At 34.2% G+C, this 15,180-nt stretch overlaps 2 protein-coding genes across 4 annotated transcripts; both read left to right on the forward strand.

Moving 5' to 3' along the window:
- Positions 1-220: 220 nt before the first annotated feature.
- LOC110715532 (histidine-containing phosphotransfer protein 4-like) lies at positions 221-6,308 on the forward strand. Of its 3 annotated transcripts, XM_021894113.1 has the most exons (8): positions 221-1,024; positions 4,312-4,386; positions 4,748-4,809; positions 4,911-5,041; positions 5,162-5,230; positions 5,338-5,409; positions 5,770-5,842; positions 5,989-6,308. In XM_021894113.1, exons 2-8 carry the CDS (start codon positions 4,371-4,373, stop codon positions 6,034-6,036), a joined length of 471 nt encoding a protein of 156 aa, XP_021749805.1. In that variant the 5' UTR covers positions 221-1,024; positions 4,312-4,370; the 3' UTR covers positions 6,037-6,308. The 3 variants fall into 3 exon arrangements, with proteins under 3 accessions (XP_021749805.1, XP_021749806.1, XP_021749804.1); XM_021894114.1 differs by lacking the exon at positions 221-1,024 and having other exon boundaries at positions 3,152-4,386; XM_021894112.1 differs by lacking the exons at positions 221-1,024; positions 4,312-4,386 and having other exon boundaries at positions 4,425-4,809.
- Positions 6,309-10,359: 4,051 nt separating this feature from the next.
- On the forward strand, positions 10,360-15,156 carry LOC110715355 (protein PAF1 homolog). Its single transcript, XM_021893917.1, has 13 exons — positions 10,360-10,755; positions 11,024-12,011; positions 12,235-12,303; positions 12,667-12,774; positions 12,877-13,057; positions 13,142-13,218; positions 13,315-13,434; positions 13,661-13,766; positions 13,936-14,022; positions 14,130-14,198; positions 14,292-14,363; positions 14,482-14,625; positions 14,724-15,156. Exons 2-13 carry the CDS (start codon positions 11,047-11,049, stop codon positions 14,871-14,873), a joined length of 2,148 nt encoding a protein of 715 aa, XP_021749609.1. The 5' UTR covers positions 10,360-10,755; positions 11,024-11,046; the 3' UTR covers positions 14,874-15,156.
- The last annotated feature ends 24 nt before the right edge of the window (positions 15,157-15,180 follow it).

The following is a 15,180-nucleotide window of genomic DNA, read 5'->3' on the forward strand; positions in this document are numbered from 1 at the left end:
TCATAAAACACTGTAGGTGATGTACGAAATGGCCCTTTTATGTTGAAGTCCATCTTTGATGTAAATAATTTCACAATGTAATAACTAGCGTGTTTACACTTGTTTAATACAAAGTACATAATTTCTGGAATTCATCTTTTTGTTTTGAAAGAAGATTAAGGTATGTTAAAGCATGCAATATTTCATAAAAGACTACATATAAAGTATTTGGATATTCCATTATAATTGTACATTTGTTATTAGTAAGTTTTTCCGCCGATTTCTTTATATAATTGAGCCCCACACCCACCCACTTCTTTTTTCACTCCTCTGCAGAAGACAAGATATACTTTTTATAATGAGACGGAGGGAGTAACTATATTAAGCTTAGTCAAATTCTCTCTCTCCCTCTCCCTCTCCCTCTTTTGTGTTGCCTAAGTGATCATTACTGTTCTTTTTATGTATGCATACTTTCTTTTTTTTCTCCACTGAGAATGTATTAATGGAATTGCAATGCAACGTTTCGTTTATGTGGCTAGGATAAGGGAATTTCCTGCTTTTGTCTATACTTGCCTTGTATGATGCTGTAAACATGAAGTGATTTAAAGCAGTAAGTGTTGGCTGCGTGCTTAAATTTCATCCAAGCTACTAGTATTAATGTTGTCCAGGTCGGGATTCTTATCAACATAAGAGACAGTGATTGAAGAAAAGAACCACTACATATGCCTGAAGGAAACATGAGATCATATTCTGATCCCCCTCCACCCACACACCTATCTTTTACTCCTAATTCTTTAACAAAGGAGTAGATGTGACCACGCATTTGCATAAAGGAAACATTATAGAGGTTTCATGTGTAGGAAGAGGAGTCTGATTTTCACTTCCCCCAACTCTCACTTCACTTGGCCTGTGGAATCAGAATAAAGGGAGAATCTCTTCTTTTCTCTGGACTTTCTTTACCAATTAACAATCTGCAATTTTTTTTATTTTTTTTTTCTGCAGTAAGGTGAACAAGGAGGACATGACAATGACTGATGATTGAAAGGTAAATATTTTACATCTATCACTATTGTGACCTCTTTTATTTATTTATTTTTTTTTTTTTTCAATTGTTACCTTTTCCTTTTCTGGTTATCAGTGATTCTCTTATCGTTGGTGTCTGCTATTTTGGGTATTCTTAGCCCAAAGAATCGAACTTAGTGTTCTTGAGCAATGAGAAATATCCTGGGATTGGCTGTTTAATCAGAATTTTAACTTCATATTAATTGATAGCATTAGATGAAAATTAAATTGCGGTCTTTGGATACCTCAAAATTAGACTTATGGTTATCAGTTCTCTGTGATTTTTCAACCAAGAATAGAAAAACCTATCATCAAGTCTTTTACTCCTTCCGTCCTAGAATACATGAGACGTTGGACTTTTTTCACCATTCATGCATTAGTTTTGACTATATTTTTTTTACTAACATAATAAAAACATATTTTATCATAAAATATGTTGTTAGATAGGTATTAATATGAAGTTTTATAATATAATTTTTAAAATAATTTTCATTAATATTTAATTATATAAAAGTAAAGTCAAACAAGGGCATTGACATGTGTGCAATGTTGACTATGTCATGTATTCTGGTACAGAGGGAGTATTAGTTTTTGGTTTGTAAAATACAATTTGTTTGTAGTAATACTGCTAGTATCTTACGGTATCTTAAGCAGAATCTTTATTTCTCAAAAAGGTGAATATATGTTGGCGTATTTAAATCGAGTCATTTCCTGAAGTGTATTACTATAATATTGTATGAACAGAATAAATTTAGTGTGTTTACACATTTAATTTAGACAAGCATCACAACTGTGTTGAATCCAACTTGCTGCGCTAGATAGCACAATTATGAGTAATTTTTTTATTTTCTCACTGAATTGAACAAGGAAATATAGTCAAAATCTTATGATTCTGCTTTTTGGAGGAGGATAGTAGGTTTAGTGTTACCTATATTTGTCCCAACATGGAAGAGTTAGGCCCTTAATTGTGATCCTTCATCTTCCAAAGATACTGTTTTACTTGACACTCTTTAAGCTCTTAGAGGTAGAAGTAGCCTTTTAGAAGATATGTTCTTGCCAATTAAACTAAACTTAATTATTCCAAAAGAGGTTATTAAGGATAATGAATTATTACAAAAGTTGGCAACTAGAATTTGAAATCCAGTTTTTTCATTCTAAGCTACAAATAAGTAGGATTCGTTGTTTATTAACTAGTTGTTTATAAATTGTTTTTGTTGAGTGCCTGTCATTTCTTGCATAACTTATATTCCTTTTGTGATTGATACATCTGCAATCTCTTAATATAATGAGAATCTTCATAACATGTTAAATCAAGCACCTGTTTTGTCCAAAATAAGGAAAAGAGGAAATCAATTCTTAGCTTTGGCTCTTTTAAGATAGATTCTTCTGTCTTATGCTACAAATATTATAGTACTCGAGAATATGATATCTAATCCTAAAAATGATGTTTATGGTTAGAAAAGTAGGGCAATCACAACTAAATGTGGTATATGCCAAGCAATTGTTTTTGCTAAGTGAATCATATGTTTTATGATTGTTTAAAGTGCCTTTTTACCATGAACTGCCTACAATTATAGGCTTGTAGCACACTCAATACAAAATCATGGGCCTGGTCCACAATTTAAAAAAAATGTTCCCAGGGCACTGAGCCGGAAAACTGCAGCTCAACCCCTATCAAACCGACCTGGTTGAGCAGTCCCATGACTAATACAGTTTGAACTTGATTAGTAGGGCCAAAAAAACTGCTGCCCAAGCCTGTCTTGAATCAGGTCAGGATTAGCTGTACTTTGCCACTACTTAAGGTTTTTTTGTTGTCACTGGAAAGGGATGAATGTATTTCAACCTTATTTTAACACTAATATTATTTCCTGCACAATGCATGGTATCTTTTTTTAAAAATAAAAAATTAATAAATTAATGTTACAAGCAATAACTGAAAGGGGTTTCAAAAGAGGTTGAAGGGGTCAAATTAGGTGTATGAATAACAGTTAACCCAGTTCTTTAATTCCTTTTCTTAGTATTGATAGAGACTTACGTTAGAAATACTCATTTCATCAATTGGGTTATGGGTTGAAGATTGGCAACTCCATTTGAGTTTTTTTTTTAAAAAAAAAAAAAAAGATTATGTAGGTAGCAAATAAGGTTATGGTTTTATACTTAACCATAAATATCAATATAAATAAAAGAGCCATTAGATTTAGTTTGCTTTATTATATTGGGGAATTGACGAGATTTGATCAAGATGTATGTAGCCTAAGTGCCTATTTTGTAACTAGAATTAACTAGTAGATCTGTAGATGTTCAGTGACAATCTGAGTTTTTAAGGTAAAAAGGCTTGAGGATAGAGGTCTGATTTCTTCTGATTTATGTTTCTTAGATGAAGAAGTAGATAATTGTGGTTAATTGGCATAATGTTGTTTTAATTACTTAGTTTTGCAAGCTACACAACACACTGGGTAAATATTTGAACTTCTTTCGTTCAAAAGCTGTGTAAGCTCTCAATTTACGCTGTTTGATGAAGTATAAGTTCATATAAACAAGGATGAGTTAGAAAATATTAATGCATTACAATGTTTTGTACAGGTTTGTTAAGTGTTACCAAACTGTCAAATATTTGCCGCGAGGGTCAATTTTCTATTTTAATCTAACCTGGGGTTTATATGCTCTGTTTTTTTATTTATTTTTTTATTTTTTAATAGGAACAGAGAATGTTCTCTCTGAAAAATCATAATCGTCTGGTATGGTGAAGTTTCCCCATACTTCTTGCCCATCCAGAGTCCCCATTCATGTGAAAAGAATTGACAAAAAAGGGGCTTTATAATTGCTTTCTGAATCAACCAAAAAGAACAGAGAATAGTCTAGGTGTACGAATACATTAATAGTCTAGTGCTCTTGAGTCTGTTCTTTTTGGTTGATTCAGTTTCTAGGTGTACACTTATTGAATATGAGCATTCTAGCTAGACTCAAGAGCACCAAATGAAAAATAATTCACCATGCACCCACCTAGTGAACCGAGTTTCATGCAACCACTGGCTTGTGCACTAAAACGGTGGTGTGTGTGGCTGGCTCGTGCGTTACATATTTACATGTGCCAATCGCGAACATTTCACGTGTCAGTGCATGTGGTGCACGCCCATCTACATCAGGGTGTACCGTATAAGCAGTGTGGTGAAGATATTTACACGCAGTATAAAAGATGAGAAAAGTTAAATCAAAACCTTGTACTTCACAGTATCAAATAAGAATTGAGTGTCTTAAAAGCTATTGCAGATCACTGGAGGATACAGAAAAATTGGAATCTGCAGGAGTTAAATTTCACGGCCAATAAAATGACAAACAAGCCAGGTTTGTCCGTCTGATATTTATTTTTTTAAGCTCCTTACTGCAGAACTAAAGGCAAAATGCTATTCCTATTTCACAGTGCATCCATTATCTGTTGCTTTTATGCTCCATACCATATCGTTCATCTCACAATCATTTAATTGTGGCCCCCGATATCCCTACTTAAGAACATTCTTACTTCTCTCTTTTTCTCTTTCCTCTCCTGGAATCCTGCTATATAAACACCATTTGGCTTGTCCTTATGATATCAATCAACACTCAAGCCTCACTTTGAGTTTTAAAACACACCGACACTATTCCGTACTCCGTACTCTGTATATTTCACAACCAAATTCATTTCCTTACACTTGTACCACTATCACAGTAATGGAGCGTAACCAATTGCATCGTCAAGTTGCTCAGATGAGACAATCTTTCTTTGATCAGGTTTCCTTTGTTCTTCTAACCTACTTGGTTCTTGGATTTAGGATATGTAATTTGTTAAGTTGCGTTATTCTGTCCTTGCTTAATAATGGATCATTTTGCAGGGATTTTTGGATGAGCAATTTGTTCAGCTAGAAGAATTGCAGGATGACACCAACCCGAATTTTGTAGAGGAAGTTGCAACTCTTTTCTATAGAGATTCAGGAAGGTTGCTAACCAATCTAGAGCAAGCAATGTAAGCCATTTTCTTCATCTTTCTTTTCAATGAAATTCTCAAGTTATTATGTAACCAGTTACCAAGCCTGATACTTCAACAACATTGACAATTTTAACCAAGTTTTTCCCCTGTTTACAGGGAAAGGAGTCCACTAGACTTTGTGAGGTTGGACAACATCATGCAACAGTTCAAAGGAAGTTGCTCAAGGTATGCATGAAAAAACGAACAGCTACATATCTGATAAACTTAATGATTAGTTATGAGTAGCAGTCTTTGGTTTTGAAATCTAACCTCATAGTTTTCTGTTGGTGCAGCATCGGAGCCAAGAGGGTGAGAAATGAATGTAATCAGTTCAAAGAATATTGCAGGGCAGGAAACAGTGATGGGTAATTCTCTTGGTCCCGGAATCTTTGTTCTATCAGTCTAACTTACATAGTCTTTGTCAGCTTGAGAAAAGGGTATTACATGTTTTGAAGACACTCTAGTTTCTCGCTATTAACTTAAGATCATTTTTGAGATTCTTTAAAAACCTAAGGCGGCTGCTTATTTAATAACTTGAGGTATCAATTAAAGTTACTCATGGATTGTTACATACCATATTAGACATCTACACACTTGACATAATAAACTTTAATGAACAAATCTTACCACCCAACTGCTGGCCAGTGTAGGAAGTAGGAACTATATTTTGTTTTTCTTTCGGCTCCTTAAATTTATTGCCTTGTGCTTTTGCATGGTGTGAGCAGCTGCATGAGGACTTTCCAGCAATTGAAGAGAGAATATGCGACTCTTAAAAGGAAACTTGAATCCTACTTTCAGGTTTTTATATTCATATTATTTCGGCTATTCCAGTTATTCCTTTATTTTGATTTGAAAGAAAATATCAGTACTTTTTAATTATTCCTGTCGCCATTAATGTTACTACGTATTCTCTGTGTTGCTAACTACTTGTTAATGGTTTTCAGTTGGTTAGACAAGTTGGGCCCAGGGAAATGGCTACTCGCCCACGCTAGATAGATGTTGTTGTAGGAGAAGTGGCTCAGAAACTTGATTGGCGAACTTCATACCAGTTTATGGTCTAGAAATTTTAGCTGCTGGAGCTTTTAGGCCCTGTTTCTTCATCTATACGTGATGAAAATGGGAGAGTTTAGCATGTTTTACTTTGCTTTAACTCCTGTATGTTAGAAATATATGTTGTACGAGTCTTATGTTGAATGTAAGGAATGTTAATGATAATTACCTGCTGCAGTTGATTAATGGTCTACTTATCTTTTGGAACTTAAAATTTTCATTCACTGACCGAGAATTAGCAGGAACACAGTAATGGTCTAGGAGCATGAAACCTGCTCATTTTGACTGTGATAATAGAAAAACTCAATGCAATCAACATTAAAAATGCAATGTGATTGGACTGAAAATGAAGAAATTCATCGAAACACCTTGGACTTCTACACTTGCTGTTGATGTTCTCGTGTGACTTATATAGCTGGTGTTGATGACGTTCTCGATATCTTAGTGTTTTTTAATAAGGTTATGCTTAGGAGCAAGTAAGAATACTCCGCAATGTCAAAAGTTATGTTGGGGTTTTTGGTGGTGATTGGTGAACCTGCATGTCTTATTTGGCAAGCTTGCTTGTTTTGGTTGCTGTTAGTTCTACTTTAATAGACGAGAAACCACAAGTATCTTTCTTTCAGACTTCATAGGCTATGATGCAGTCATATATTGGTATAATGAGAAAATAAATAAAGAATCTAGTAAAATTACTTACTTTCTTATTTCTAAATAATAGGCCACATTTTTATATTAGATATTCAAAATTAATATGTCACTGTGTAAATTTCACTTATCAGTTATCACCCTTAAGGCCTTAACAATAGCCTTAAATTAGACAAAAGTTGAAAAGTGGGGGGTGTTTTGGTGGCTAAATGGAGATACAAAATTTTTTTATATTGAAAGATAATTATGGTATTTTAGCTCAATTTCTTAGTTTAGTTGACACTAAGATCGTTTATGGTCTATTAGTTAGATTGAGTGGTACTACTTTTAAAATTTCGACACGTATAGTTTGAAATTCTTGCTTAAATGTTAATTGTTATAGTGTCTGACATGTTGGTTATACAAAGAAAGGTAAACACAATCATAAGTTGCACACATGCTATTCTAGAATTTTTGTATTCTAGAAACTAAGTTACTTAAAGATGGTCCATTTCAGCAAAACCAACAATGTCAATGTGGACATGTTAGAACTTCAAAAGATGTTATTTGTGAATTGTGGCAGATTCTTCGTTGTGGGACAATTCAAGTTTTAAAAGGTATGAAGAAGCATCCAATTCTAACTTAAAATTTATCCTCTTTGATAGAGAAAGTAGGTGTTTGGATGCATTGGACCTAATCCTTGATACAACTATTGAGGATATTTTTAGGAGAGTGTACAAAAACCTTAATCATAGAATTATAAAGTAATAAACAAAGTTATCATTGGTTTTTAGAAAAGATAATCACCACTCGTAAAGTTCAATTGTTAGTCTCGATAAAAAAAAAAAAAAAAAAAAAAAAAAGCTCACTTGAGAGAGGAAGTAAGAGAAACCCACGAGGATATAATTAGGGGAGTGATGTCACTACCTTACCAGTTAGTTACCACCACAATCTCAATTGTTAATTTACTTGTGCATCTATCAAGGTTAAGAGTAATATTGGTACTATAAGGGCATGATTATCTTGAAAGTATGTTGTTTAAAGATATAACAAATAAATTTTTTACATGGTGCACACTTTTGAGTAACACTTTGTATGATTATTTAAAGTATTATTTGGCCTTTTGGATGGTTTGTATAATTATATTATATTAGGAGAATTGTATTCCTCTCATTTGTTACGATCCAAAACTGTTTATCAAAATAAGAAAAATCTTTATATATAATCTTAGAGAAAAAAAAAAAAAAAGACATAAAATTTGAAAACCACAAAATTAAATATTAGTTGCTAAATTTTTACTTAAAATAGTACAAAACACTCACCTTATTTATTTATATTTGTTATTTTTTTATCCTCTTTGATAGAGAAAGTAGGTGCTTGGATGCATTGGACCTAATCCTTGATACAACTATTGAGGATATTTTTAGGAAAGTGTACAAAACCTTAATCAGAGAATTATAAAGTAATAAACAAAGTTATCATTAGTTTTTAGAAAAGATGATCACTACTGGCAATGTTCAATTGTTAATCTCGTTTAAAAAAAAAAAAAAAAAAAGGGACTCACTTGACAGAGGAAGTAAAAAAAATCCACGGGGAGTCGGGGATATAAGGAGGGGAGTGATGTCACTACCTTACCAATTAGTTACCACCACAAAATCACAAAATTTTCAATTGTTAATTTACTAGTGCATCTATCAAGGTTAAGAATTATATTGGTACTGTAGGCATGATTATATATCTTGAAAGTGTCTTGTTTAAAGATATAACAAATAAAATTTTTACATGGTTCACACTTTTGAGTTACACTTTGTATGATTATTTAAAGTATTATTTTGGCCTTTTGGATGGTTTGTATAATTATATTGTATTAGGAGAATGGTATTCGTCTCATATGTTACGATCCAAAGCTGTTTAACAAAGTAAGAAAAATCTTTATATGTAATCTTAAAGAAAAAAAAGGAAAAAGACACAAATTTTGAAAACCGCAAAATTAAATTGTGGTTGCTAAATTATTACTTAAAATAGTACAAAACACTCAACTTTTTTTTTTTTTAACGGATCATAATTAAAACTTATCTTAATCGTTGTTGAGTGAGAAAATACAAAGCATATAAAGTTAATGGTAAGACAAAATATTTGTTGGTCTAAAGTTCAAGCCTTTATATCGATCGAGGTATGTCTTGTCTTTATATCGATCAATGTCTTGTTTTCATTTTTGCAACGAAAATAAGTTTTTTCAAATATATATTCAACATTAAAGTATTGGATAACATTTACTCCAATATCACACTCCCTCATATCTCCAAATTAGCTAGGTTAAAAGGGACATAAGGAGTATGTCCTGAGTAGTATCATAATTTAATTAAAAAAGACACATGGAGTATTATACAATTTTATGCTTGCTAAGGGTCTGTTCTAATTAATTGAACTGAGTTGAATTGAACTTATTGGAGCTGAACATAACTGAATATTTTATGAGAGAAGGAAATTAAGAACTGAACTGAACTTATTGGAGCTGACTGAATAGAAAATAAGCTGAAGAGAACATGCCCTAACACTACTAGTACCACAATATTACTATAATACGGAGTACAATAGTTTGAAATGCTCGTAATTTATTTCAAGACGTGTAGTTATTTCCATGACATAGATTAAATAATAATAATAATTAATTACAGAAGCTATAATATAAGATCTGATATGATATCATATTAGATTTTGGGAGATCTTCTCAATAGGTTGAAGTGTATGTGTCGGCTTATAATGTATATGCCGAATATAGAGGGTTTCAAGAATACTAATCATAAGTACATAGGTTAAGAAACTCATTAATATAAAGAAATATTATACATAGAATAAATTCTAAATTTATGATTAAGTATATCTAATCTTTAAGATCGCTATCAGTTATTTTCCATAATCGGGTACATGGTGATTAATAACTACAAAGGAGAAAACAATAACGAATAAATTTGACCCCATTATCAAGTAATCAACTTGATCAAGCTATATCTCTTTGGTAGTTGGTTAGTGCTTGCCTTAGCATCTAGGCTTAGGACCTTTTCTGATTTACTGAGCTGAGCTGAATTGGATTGAAATGAATTTATTGGAGTTGAACTGAATTAACTGAGTATTTTATGAGAGAAGAAAATTAAGAATTGAACTGAAGTGAACTTATTGAAGCTGAACTGAATTGAAAATAAGCTAAAGAGAACATGCCTTAGTAACCTACGTTAGAATAGTCTTAGTTTAGCCTATAATGTAATGAGATCTATGATCTTCTTCTCCAATTGTAATGACAATAGTAGAGGTAATCTTTATTCTATCATGACTTTCAACAATTTTGCTTGTTTGCATGCACCGCTTACAGATGAATATTAAATAACTTTTGCTTGCTTCATTTATTAGGCTTGTTCGAATTATTTGGTTTTGTTGGTAAATTTATACTTTGAAATGACTCATATGTTAAAGAGACTATTCTAATAGATACAATAACCTTTAAAATTGTACCCTCAAGACACTTTAGACCTCAAATGATAAGGTGTTAATTACTTATTGTCTTATTGAATATTTCTTATCCCAACAAAAAACAGGACTAGAAAATTATTTTAGTTAATTACTAAAGGCAATGAAATTAATGATTGTATAAGTCCATATATAATTTAACCTAATATGTACATTCTATTTTGATCGTTTAAGGATCATTGTTACCGCCTTCATCCAAATTACTTGTCTCACAGGTTACAACCATTTGCTCAAGGTCGAGCAACAAAAAAAAAAAAAATAAAAATAAAAATGATATAGGTGATAACAAACGAAGTGAACTAAAATAGGAAATTAAAATAATTATACATTTTAATAGATAATTATATATATTAATCAAGTGAATTAAAAAGACAAATAAACCTTCCCTCAATTAGAGCATTTTTACGAGCTTCACCCCCTTCTTCTTCTCTCTCCTCCATTGAAGCGTAATCTGAATTCTTTGTTGAAGCGGCTTCTCAGCTTTTTTCTCCTCCATTGAAGCAGCTTCTGAGGTGAGATGTTCTTTATTTGTAATAATCGTATGTCAATTTCACAATCTAATGTTAATCGTTAATTTGATTGTCAGTAAACTCAATTTAGGGTTCTTCTTGGGTGATTTGATTATTGAACTATTGGGTATTAAGTCTATTACTGAAAGAATAAGTAGCGATTTCGTTGTTTGAATTTTGATGTTTATATTATTAAGCGAAAAGAATTTAAGTTTGAACTTTGAACTTTGATTTGATGATTGAGTCAAATTTGGCTGTTAATGTGTTGCAGGATTTTGTATATATAACCCTTTAATGTTAGGAAGAAACTATGAAAAAGGAATTTTTGTACCTGGACCGAGGGCGGCTGCCCCGGCTCCGCCACAACAACCGTCATTTGCACCTCCACCCCCTACACAAAACCCGCTTCCGCCACCGCCATCACGGCCCCAATCTCAGTATACTCAGAATTGGGGTTCGGCGCCTCCCCCTTACCCTCAAAACTATACACAAGTGACTGCCAATCAAAATTTCCAGCATTCAGGGTATAATTCAGGTAGTCAGCAATATCAACCACCTCCACCCCCACCACAACCCCAGCAGCAACCTCAGCAATACCCTTTTCAGCCACCGCCACCTCCACCTGATTCGTCGTATGCCCCTCCCCCGCCCCCTCCTCCTTCTAGTGGTCAAAGCTCGGGCAATGTACATCAACAATATTACCCTACTTCACAATACTCTCAATTTAGTCAACAGCAGCCTCCTTTACAGCCATTGCAACCACCCCCTCCACCACCTCCTCCACCGTCTTCCCCGCCTCCTAGTTCATCTGTTCCTCCACCACCACCCCCTCCATCATCTCCCCCTCCACCACCTCAAAATAAAGAGAGTGGGGGAGAGAGAGGGAGGCATGAGAGAGATAGAAGGTCTTCTAAAGAGGGGAATCACCATGTATCTTCTAGGCAGCACAAGCCTCCAGTACCTCCCGGTCTTGTGAAAAAAGCTAATGGAACTTCGGAGAGGGTTGAGACAGAGGAAGAAAGGAGATTGAGGAAGAAGAGGGAAATGGAGAAGCAAAAACATGAAGAGAGACATAAGCAACACTTGAAAGAGGCGCAAAATCGGCAGAAGCCACCCCAGACTTTGCCTTCTGTAGTAAAACCTGGTAATATGTCAATTTCAGGGTCTAGAATTGGTGAGAAAAGGAGTGCGCCAGTTCTAGGAGGTGACAGGGATGAAAACCCGATGAAGAGACAGACAGCATTCATGTGCAGGATGAAGTAAGTAGTTTTCTCGTCAATTAACATTCATGTTGCTATTTATTTATTACATTGGTCTGAAAGTTGCCTTATGGACTACTTTGTAAATTTGCTTGTTCTTTTCCACATGTATATGGTGCCTGTACTTTTTATCATGCTCTCCGCTGCTTTCATGAAGCTGTAGGAAGATTTCTTTATTGTTTTTTCTGCTAGTATGCATACACTGACATATTATCTATGATAGGTTCCGGAATGAACTGCCTGATCCATCTGCCCAGCCAAAGCTTATGTCTTTAAAAAGAGATAAGGACAGGTATGTGGTTGTACCCTTGTACCTGATATGTGTATTCTGTTCTGCTGCATGTTTACCTTGGTTATTACTCCACTTCTTCAAATATTGAGCAGTTGTTAGTTGGGGCTCGTGAATTGTGATGTGTTGAGTTGATGGTTCCTATGCACAGTATATAGACTAATGCTAATATAAAGCATCATGGTTGAAATCTAGTTTTCTATCCCACTGTTATCAAAAACGTAATTGAACAATTGGTAGTCATTTACTCATTTCAGGTTTGAAGAAAGTTCTCTTGATTTAATGCGCAAGAATTTTCATTTGTCTTTGACTAGATATGATAGATGATTACTTGATGTGACGCAAAGCTCCTGTCTTTGTTTGCAGATTTACTCGGTATACTATCACATCACTGGAGAAAATGCATAAACCAAAGCTATATGTGGAGCCTGATCTTGGCATTCCACTTGACCTCCTTGATCTTAGTGTCTACAAGTATGTATTATCTTTTGCTGTTCGTTGAACTATTTTCTTGTACTTGCCTTCTTATCAATCAACTCATATAAATTTTATTTTGTATTTTCTATCAACTTCTAGCCCTCCCAAAGAGAGGTATCCTCTTGCTCCTGAAGATGAGGAATTGCTACGTGATGATGAGCAAGTGACTCCATTAAAGAGAGATGGAATTAAGAGAAAAGAACGCCCCAGTGATCAAGGCGTCTCTTGGCTTGTTAAGACACAATATATTTCTGCTCTCAGCAATGATGGGACCAAACAGGTTATTTCTTATGATCTAATTGTCTTCCGATGCCTAAGCAACATAGTTTGATATTTACTGACTGATATATATGTGTATTTGCAGTCCTTAACTGAAAAACAAGCAAAAGAATTGCGTGAAATGAGAGAAGGCCGTAGCTATTTGCAAAATCTTAACAATAGGTTTGGTTCATTGTTTTTTTTTGTTTGAAAATTTGTGGGACTTATTTCAATCTTTATTAGTAACTCTTTGCTCAACACTCTGTTTCCTCTTTTCAGGGAAAGACAAATTCAGGAAATCCAAGCTTCATTTGAGGCTTGCAAAGTACGCCCTGTACATGCTACTAATAAAAACTTGAAACCTGTGGAGGTTCTACCATTACTGCCTTATTTTGATCGGTACGATATTCCATCTTTTATGCTCACCAATAATGTTAGTTTCTTTTTTCATATTATTTTTTTATTTGTTCTTTATTGTTACTCCGTACTCTGTATTATTTTGTCATTGGAGTATTTTTTCACATAGTATTACCTATACTGTTACATTACTACGTTGGACATTAGCTATTTCTTTGCATGCAAGTTTGAGGTATCTTGCTGATTCATGCATCATATGATGCTACAGTTATGATGATCAGTTTGTTGTCGCCAACTTTGATGGAGAACCTACAGCTGACTCAGAGTTGTTCAGCAAAATGCACAAATCCGTTCGCAAAGACATTGAATCAAAGGTAATTTTCTAGACTACTTGATCAGCAGCTCAATTGATACTTATTCTTATTACTTTCATATATGGAACTTTAGACTGTAACACAATTGCTTCTTTAACTTATTTTTAGCTCTTATCTCAAGCCATTCTGTATTGCAATTTTAACTGATCTGCTTTGTCCTTTGCTACAGGCTGTAATGAAAAGTTTTACTGCAACGGGATCTGATCCTGATAAACCTGAACGATTTTTGGGATACATGGTCCCGTCAACGGATGAGGTTAGATATCACGTGATTAGCTATATTTATAAATTGACAGTACTGTTTGCACTTGCACTGGTTTACAGCTAGCAAACTTTGCTGACAAGCTTTGTTGATTATGACAGCTATCAAAGGACATCTTCGATGAAGATGAAGATGTCTCATACTCTTGGGTCCGAGAATATAATTGGGATGTATGTACTATGATTTGTTTTCTTGCAGCATGTTAAAGTCTTGTGTTCATCCATTTGGAATTAGTACTGAAGATTTTTATTTGGTCAATGCAGGTCAAAGGAGAAGACCCAGATGAACTCTCAACATATTTGGTGTCATTTGACGAAGATGCTGCTCGCTACCTGGTATATCGAACTTTCTTTTTCCATCCCTACCCCTTTATAAAAGACAGACCGTCCACTGTTGTGAGCTTTGTACTCATATCGGTCTGTTAAAATTGCAAAATTATTGTTGTCATTGCAGCCTCTTCCTACAAAGCTTGCACTGAGAAAAAGGAGGTCAAAAGAGGGAAGGTCCCAGGAAGATGGAGAACAATTTGTTCAACCGGGCAAGCTTACTGTCAGGAGAAGGGAGACTACCTCTGTCATTGAAAGGAAGGAATCAGCGGTATGATGTTAAACACAAATCTTGTGTAGTGAATTAGTGATATTAGGGACCAGGGAAGTTAAATTACTGATGAATTTTTGGCTGTGTGATGTTTTCAGAATGATTCTTACTATAGATCAGGTCCTTCAAGATCTAGTAGGCCGGAATCTGATATTGAAGAAGAGGATCAAGAACGTATGGATGTCGGGGATGCTGGGGACGATCAAATGGGGCATTACAGTGGAGGGGATGACTATTTGTCTGAGTGACATGAATGACATGTAAACACAAATGTTGAATCAGGGTAGTATGTCATCCAAGAACAAATTTTTCTACTAGCTAATTTGAAAGATTTTTGGTAGTTATTTATCCTTTGATTTTTTGGTAGTCCATTCCTTTTACTTTTTACTTTCTCATTAGATTAGATCATCACAGTAGCTTCAACAAGATGGGAGTTGGAGCACTGCTGAAAGCAGAGTAGATTGTAGAGAAAATATATGTATTTAACCTTTAATAGTATAATTGGAATGATTCAAATATTTCAGTTTTGTACTGTTCTACTTGCCTATAAGCTGT

Source organism: Chenopodium quinoa, unplaced genomic scaffold, assembly GCF_001683475.1.
Source record: "Chenopodium quinoa cultivar QQ74 unplaced genomic scaffold, ASM168347v1, whole genome shotgun sequence".
NCBI lineage: Eukaryota > Viridiplantae > Streptophyta > Magnoliopsida > Caryophyllales > Amaranthaceae > Chenopodium > Chenopodium quinoa.